This window comes from Canis lupus, chromosome 23, assembly GCF_048164855.1.
Source record: "Canis lupus baileyi chromosome 23, mCanLup2.hap1, whole genome shotgun sequence".
NCBI lineage: Eukaryota > Metazoa > Chordata > Mammalia > Carnivora > Canidae > Canis > Canis lupus.
In genome coordinates this window covers 317469-325884 of record NC_132860.1, presented here as the reverse complement: position 1 = coordinate 325884, position 8416 = coordinate 317469, and the positions used below count along the sequence as shown (strand labels likewise).

Below are 8416 nucleotides of genomic sequence, written 5' to 3'. Positions count from 1 at the left end.
AAAAGAGAAGACAAAAACTATCAATGTGAGGAATAAAAGAAGAGATACCAGTGCAGAATTCAGAGACAGTTAAAGGATAATAAATAAATACTGTGACCAATTTTATGAAATAAATTTAACATCTTGAAGGAAATAGAATCTTTATTTGAAAGACACAAGTTATAAACACTGACTCAAGAATAGATGATCTCAATAGTTTAATATCTATTTAAAAAATTGAATGTATAGACAAAACCATTACAACAGCAACAGCAAAACCAACTCCAACTGATTAGCCATATCACTGACTAATTCCACCAAATATTTAAGGAAAAACTAATAATTTAACATAATCCGTTGTACTTTATGAGGTCAGCATTACTGCAATATCAAAACAAGACAAAGATATCATAAGAACTACGAAGCAATAACTTTCAATATAGAAGCAAAAATCTTCAACAAAGTGTTATCAAATCAAATCCAAAAATGTATCAAAGGATAATACACCACAACCAATGGGATTTATTTCAAGAAGGCAAAACTGATTTTTTTAAATCAATGTATACAATTCATCATGTTGACAAAATAAATACAAAACACATGGTCTTCTCAATATACAGAAAATGCATTTGACAAAACTTATTCATTCATGATAAAGAAAAATACTCTCAGAAAACTAGTAGTAGGTGGGAATTCCCATTATTTGAAAAAAGCCATATACAAAAACCTACAGTTATAGCATACCCAATAGTAACCTACTGAATGTACTCCTCTGTCTCCCAATACTAGTGTATCTGCCCTCCCCACTCCTGTTCAACATCTACTGGAAGTCATAGCCAGTGTAATATGGTAAGAAAAGAAAGAAAAGACTTAGAATTTGGAAAGTAAGAAATATAAATGTCCCTATTGAAGATATAATTGTCTATGTAGAAAGTCCCAAAGGATCTTTTAAAAAATCCAGAACTAGAAAATGTAAAGTAGACTTTGCTTTCTGAAAAAGAGCATTAAAATAAGAAAGTTTAATTTTTTAGGCCACAATTAGATGTTTTTTCTACAGTCTTTTGTTGTTCCCATAGACCAGAGTCTAATGTCTAAGACAGTGTTAAGTGCCAATAAATGTACTGTAGTTGACAACATGCTATCAAACTGTGACAACAGTTAAGTCAGAATCACACAGCGGATTGCCATTTTCCGATCCTATTGCAGGTGGTAGGGGCAGGATTGCATTAAGCCATCTGTTAGTATCTCCTTAAATTTTGGTTAGACATATACTAAGAGAGGCCACATGCATCTTTTGATGACAGATTACAAATTGAGAGTGTTCCAGGCCTGTCAAAAAAAGTCAACATGTGATAATGACTGTTCCCTTGTCAAGTAGTGTGTAGGTTATTTCAGGCTGCATCAGGATCCACAAAGCAAAGAGAATAAGGACCTGCAAGGGATTAGTCACTGAAGAAGCAGTACCTGTGTGCAGAATGTGTATGTATTTTCCTACTTTTAAAAAAGATTTTATTCTTCTATTTGAGACAATGAGAGAGTGAGAGAGAGCACCAGTGGGAGGATGGGGGGAGTGGCAGAGAAAAAGGAGAAACAGACTCCTGGCTGAGCAGGGAGCTGGACATGGGGCTTCATCCCAGGACTCTGGAATCATGTCCTGAGCTGAAGGCAGACGCTAAACTGACTGAGCCACCCAGCCTGGGTATTTTCCTATTTTAATACACCAGTCACACTTTACTCATTGAATGGCTTTATAAAATCCTGAGGTTAAAAGATGGTAACTGACTTCATGATGTCAAATCTTCATGATACAGATAACACTACAACATAAAATGAAAAGAAACAATGGCTGCTTCAAGGTGAAAGGATAGGAGCAGGGCTTATTTTAATTCATTTATTTCTGGAAATCTGTACTCTTTAAGAGGGCGAGTGTCAGAAACAGCATGATCTACCCGGCTGGCCTATCGCACAATTCCCAGTATAGCGTTAGCATTATAGTCTGAAGTGAATGGCTTTTCAGAAATTGCATAGGTCAGCAGTTGGCACATATCCTCCAAGGCCAGACCAGAGTCCCAAATACCTACAACTTTTTTGATATGTTCCCTTTATTTCACACTACAAGAGGTGTGAGATGATGCCAGTGCTGATGCAGATGAATCATATGCTTCATTCATCATGTCCAAATGTAATCATGATTGGGGATAGAGTAGGAGACCATAGCAGCGTCAACATCAGCAAATCTGTAGCCTTTTTCTCCCCCTGAGAACACTGAAGACTATTTACTTCTTGATTACTAATTTACTCCCAATAATGAAATTTAAGTAATTCCAGAGATAGCTCAAAAGTTAATATATCAAACAACTAAGTGGGTTGGAAAGCCACATCATCATAATTATGATAAAGAGCAGATATGGGAAGTTCACACTCATTGGAGGATAAGTCGACAACCACCTGTGGAGGAAGAACACACAGGAGATGATATTTCATGACGTGATATGACATTTCACTTGCCCATGGCCCTAGTCCCCTTGGGGCCACTCTTCTCTTTCTGACATACACATCTCTATCCATCCAAGCAATCTTCTGCTAGTGCCACGTCTGATCCTGCTCATGTGGCTGCCAGGGGCAAAATGGAATGTGAGGGGCTCCTAAAGTGAAAGAGGGTCTTAGATGTTTCATATGCTTTGAACTGTTTCAGGACAACTTAAAGAGGTAAATGGAAAAGTGGCAGAGAATATCTCAGAACACATCATAAGTCCTCTAGATCACGGACACTCACCGAGGTCGTACCACAGCAGACCGCGCTGCATCCAAACGCAGAAAGCAACACTGAGAGGATGAGTCCGAGGATGATGAGGATAAGCTTCATACTCATAATCCCCTGCAAGTTAAAATCATGCAGGGAGAGGAAAGTTTGAAGAACTGAGCAAGGGAGCTTCTGTCACGGACCCTGAATGTTGTCCTTCCTAACTCATTGACAAATTGTCAGCGGTAGTAAGATGCTACACTCTGGCTTCACCTTCAGATAAAATCTGGGCAGAGGTACACATAATTACTCCAATTTACAGACTCCCAAATTTGCAATTTCATTCATTTGTAATTTTCACACAAGTGAAGTAAGATCCTGTTATCCATTTTTTTTCTCGACATAACCAACTGATAAAAAGCTGCTCATTTGCAAACCTTACTTTATTGAGGTGTTTAAAAATCAGAATGTTTTAGAATTCCTTTCTAGCTCATAGTAATTTTCACCATGTGATCAGTAGATCCATGTCAGTTTTGTTAAATATACTTTCTAGAAAGGATCCTAGACTTTGTCTATCACTGTGCTGAATGGACTAAACATCTAGACTTGTCTTTACCTCAGTGAAGACAATCACAATCATTGAGCGAATTCATTGGCACCCATTCTGATCTTACCTAAAATAAGAGTCTTATTTAGCTTCACCTGATGTACATAAGTCCTGACATCATCAATAATTTATATTTTGTAGATATTCACTTGGAGTCAAGGCCCTGACCTTTCTGCAAGTGATTTGTCAGTTTTAAGTGGGGCCCTATTGCCCACCTGTGATGAGAAAGATTTCTATAAGAAATTTTATACATGTGGATAAATATCAGGAGTTTTTTTTTCACCAGATCTATCAATACTTACAATCATGAAATAACGAATTGATGTGCTTGGTAGGAAGTAAAGGGATATGGCTATTCTGAATGCAACGATTATTAGGGACACTCCTGTCAATATGGCGGCCACAGTGTTTGTTCCAATGTTGCCATAGATCTGAAAAAGAATCAGAAACTGAGTCCCTGTTCTTACACTCTTCAACCTGGCAAGTTGATTGTACACATGTGAACATTTTACTTAAAGTGTAGGTAAAATTGGAATTTGTAAAAATTATGCACAGGGTTGCTATCTACTATATGACCTATAGGGAACAGGGAAAAAATCATCCTGAGATCACAACTCAAGACAAAAAAAAAACTCCGAGAATCAAAGACAGCCTGATTATTTCGAAAATGAAGGTCAATCTATGCTATGCCTCCTTTGATTTTCTGAAACTGTAGATAAACATACCATCTGTTTTGTTGTCTTCATCCCAGACACAATAGACACAGTTCCGGATGTGATTAACTGTACAAAGATAAAGTTCAAGGAGTTAGTCTTTGAATACCTCATTCCGTAGTCTTTTTTCCTAACACCAAATATTTCTCAATACTTTTCCTCCAATTTTGTGCTTACATATAACTATTAAGGATTTTACATATATTCTAAGTGATACAGAGATAAGTTGTTCCAATTTACTTACAAAAGTTGGTCCCAAAAGGAAAATGAAGGTATATACAGTATCCTCTAGGAATAGATGTAGTTTATGGAATGAAAGGAAGACTTTTACCATAATCCACAGGCAAATATTCATTAGGCCAATCATGATTTGGCTCACCTAGAAAATGAGAAAGTGCCTCTGAGTTAGGAGGAATCAGCTTTCCTCTTAGAAATACGTGCCCCACATGTGGAGGTGTAAATGGCTCAGGAGCCCTTTAACTTGGGGGAATTCCAAGATCAGCACTTAAATTTCCATTCAGTGTTCCCAAATATAAAATAGTTTGGTGATTTGGCTAAATGGTATATGTGTTTTCTCATTTTAAAGTCCTATTTTCTTCTTGATATGGTAATTATTGTGACCACTCCAAACTTTTGTCTCAGGTAATCATGTAGCTTTGACCCAGAGCAAATTCAGAGGAATATGAGCCACCTCAAAATCCTTAGATGACCTTCATTGTACTTACCCCAATAATAACTGGCTGTCCCTTTAGGAAATTCTGCAGGTTTCTCTGTGCCTCCTGAGGCAGAGACCCTGGCCCAGTTTGGCCCTGGTGGATAGCTGGATCCCTCTGCTGAAGGTCCATGGTTGTGTCCCTTGATGTCGTCACTCTTCACAACCTGTTGCTCCCCTCACTGTGGCGTTGAGTCATGACACATGTGAAGCATATGTTGGTCAGAAAGATCAGGTAAAAGGATTAGTCTCTGATTCCATGCAATAGTTAGTGTTCATAAATATTTTAAAGTAAAAGTAAGTGCTGTGCTAAGTGTAAGAAATTGGGCCATGCAATTGTTTCAGTTCTTAAGGGTAAGAAATCTGACATTTATTAAGTATTTAACAGTGTACCTCGGGCAGTTCAGAATGACATAGTCACTATTATGTTGAGTTCCAGAAAGGCTATCTAAGTAACATAAAGTTACATTATAGGAAACTGAGGATGGTAGCCCGAGAGCATGTGCCTTATAGATCCTATTGTCTTGAAACGATGTTGACTGTCTTGACCATGAAGCTGAAAATAAATATTGCCCACTGGTCCTGGTATTCCTGTCCCATGGAAAGACAGTATTTATTACTTTATTTCTTTACACCTCTGTTCCTAGGTAGCATCTGGCATTGTTATTTTTGTTTTATCTCTGGATTCAGGCTCCTTCTGAAGTTTAAGAACTAACAGCACTTGACCCAACAAGCCACTGTGTAACATGTGTGCTCCTAGACTCAGAGCTGCTTCTTTTTGGTGCCTCCAACTGACTCGCCACACAGACGACACACGACTCACAGAAAGCCTGGAAGGGACCATATGTCCGCACTGGCGAAGCTGAGTCGGTGGCTGGGAACCACATCTGCCCGAGCCCAAACCCTTGTTTTCTACTCATGATCTGCTTACAGAAACGTCAAGCAAAATACTCACATATTAGAAATACTTCCCTTCTCTGACCACAAGAAATCTTCTCTCTTTATTTGAACACATGGACCATCCTGAGTATAAACAAGAAATAGTATCACCTTTTCTGTCTTCATTATGATGGCAACGGATACTCTGTCTTGCATACATTCCTCTTTGAAGTGAAATCATAGGAAACTTGGTATAGTCCATGGAGCTACAATTCCACTTTTCCTCTAGAATTCACTGTAAAAAAAATTCTAGCTATATGGTGTACAGGTACGTTCGAATTTATCAGGAAAATATAATAAAACAATAGCAATAAAACAAATATTTCTTCTACTACCTTTATTAAGTTCCATAAAATCTGGTGATCCTGTAATAGAAATGAATGCCTTTTATTCTTAGGAGATTGAAAAAAAGAAAAAGAAAAAGAAGAAAGAAAGAAAGAAAAGAAAGAAAGAAAGAAAGAAAGAAAGAAAGAAAGAAAGAAAGAAAAAGAAGAAAGAGAGAGAGAGAAAGAAAGAAAGAAAGAAAGAGAAAGAAGAAAGAGAGAGAGAGAGAGAAAGAAAGAAAGAAGAAAAGAAAGAAAGAAGAAAGAAAGAAGAAAGAAAGAAAGAAAGAAAGAAAGAAAGAAAGAAAGAAAGAAAGAAAGAAAAAGAAAGAAGAAAGAAAGAAAGAAAGAAAGAAAGAAAGAAAGAAAGAAAGAAAGAAAGAAAGAAAGAAAGAAAGAAAGAAAGAAAGAAAAGAAAACACAGTTGACCCTTGAGCAACACAGTTTCAAACCTTACAGGTCCACTTATCTGTGGATTCTTATAGTACAGTACTGAAAATGTATTTTCTCTTCATTACGATTATTTTTTAAAGATTTTATTTATTTACTCATGAAAGAGAGAGGCAGAGACCCAGGCAGAGGGAGAAGCAGGCTCCATGCAGGGAACCCGATGCCGGACTTGATCCCAGGACCCCGGGATCATGCCCTGAGCCAAAGGCAGATGGTCAACCACTGAGCCACCCAGGGGCCCCTCTTGATTTTCTTAGTAACATTTTCTTTTCTTTAGGTTATTGTAAGAATATAGTACAGATACATGTAACATAAGATGCATGAGTTAATTGACTTTTTATGTTATCGGTAAGGCTTCCAGTCAACACTGGGCCATTAATACTTAAGTTTTGGGGGAGTCTAAAGTTATACCAGATTTTCTACTGTGGGGAGAGAGGATGCCCAGAACCCCTGTGTTGTTCATGGGTCAACTGTAATTATTTTCAAATGGAAAATGGGTGGGGAAAAGTCATACACATTTGAAAGCTGGTATTTAGATGTTGAATTTGCATGAGGAGTCAAGTGGGAATAGAAGCTTTGGTGTTTAATGCAGGCCAATGATCTTTTATATAGAATTCTGACTTGATATTCTGACTTTATTTCTACCCTTGTTTCAATGAGTTTCTGAATACTGAATTCTCATATGCAAAATCTGTTTTTATTACCAACAGAGATTATTACCAACCATACATAGGTATGGAAACAAATATGTATTTTTTTTTACATCTTGATAGCATTATAATTAGTATGCTACTGTCCTTACTCTTTAATTTACTTTTAAAAAAAACTTTAGTTCTGTTCCATATTATTAATCATATCTGAAGCAAAAATATGTTTCTCTGAGCAAACTGTGTGACTGTCTCTTTCTTTCTTTCTTTTCTTTCTTTCTTTGACTGTCTCTCTCTGATAATAAAGTCAACACCCTAAAAAATATGTTTTCCTTGATTCCTGATTTACAAAGCAGGACTCTCAGAGTCCACTCAGTTCTGTATTTTTTTCTCAAAAAATTAATGATTATACAGAGAATATAATTCTAGATCAAGAACCTCCTCCTTTTGGATCAAATCCTTTCGCTGACAAAAAAAGGACAAAGTAATCATTCATTATATAAAATTGAATAAAGCAGCACACTAGTGGTCCCTACTACTAGGAAAGAACTCTGTGTTGCAAATTCTGGATAACATATGATTTTCAGGCTACTTGTTTTCTGTTTTTTGAAAATGATTACATGGCTGAGATAATCTCAAAGCACAATCTGGAATGTTTCTTTACAACTGTAAGATTTAATTTGCTAACAGAGAGTCAAGCATTTTTTTTAATGGAAAAAAATCCCTTTAGACATTTATGTCCTTCTCAGACAACTAGTTTTACAAAAAGTAGTTTTTATAAGATTATTCTACTCCTGTTCCATGGTTTCATCCCCTGGAACAATTCTCATGAGTCTTAGGGACCGGCATGGAATGGACATGCCTCTTATAGGCCAGAGGAATAGCCACCTAAGTAAGAATAAAAGAAAAATACATACCCCTGTCCCAAAACACCATTGAGTCTTAACTTGATATCCAAACAGGATGTGGGAACTTCAGTACCCAGAGTCGGTCTCAGAGTCTTCCCAAGGAAGTTCCCCCCACAGAGCAAGCAGTATATGATCTGTGTCTCCATCAGGCACTCGAGGTCCTGGGTCCTTGGTGTACACAGGTTTTGCTCAAGACAGATTGCCCTGTTCTATGAAGAGACAACGGCACACCACCCTAAAGGCATCTTTCTGCACTCTACTTCTTGCAGATGGGTCTCTATGATGGAGTAAATTGATGATGTTGACAGAGATAACGACTTATCTCTGCTGTTCAGATAGCCACAATTTGAGTGCCAAAGCTTGGCACACTCTTCTTTTTGCCAGGGCAAATCTTA

General features: G+C 37.3%; 1 protein-coding gene across 2 annotated transcripts; it reads right to left on the bottom strand.

The window, feature by feature from the left end:
• Positions 1-180: 180 nt before the first annotated feature.
• On the bottom strand, positions 181-8262 carry LOC140615355 (membrane-spanning 4-domains subfamily A member 4A-like). 2 transcript variants are annotated; one of them, XM_072795252.1, is made up of 8 exons: positions 8031-8262; positions 5805-5928; positions 4768-4936; positions 4287-4421; positions 4055-4111; positions 3632-3760; positions 2756-2857; positions 181-2427 (listed from the first exon to the last, which is right to left on the bottom strand). In XM_072795252.1, exons 3-8 carry the CDS (start codon positions 4885-4887, stop codon positions 2338-2340), a joined length of 633 nt encoding a protein of 210 aa, XP_072651353.1. In that variant the 5' UTR covers positions 4888-4936; positions 5805-5928; positions 8031-8262; the 3' UTR covers positions 181-2337. The 2 variants fall into 2 exon arrangements, with proteins under 2 accessions (XP_072651353.1, XP_072651352.1); XM_072795251.1 differs by lacking the exon at positions 5805-5928 and adding an exon at positions 5710-5777.
• Between the last annotated feature and the right edge of the window lie 154 nt (positions 8263-8416).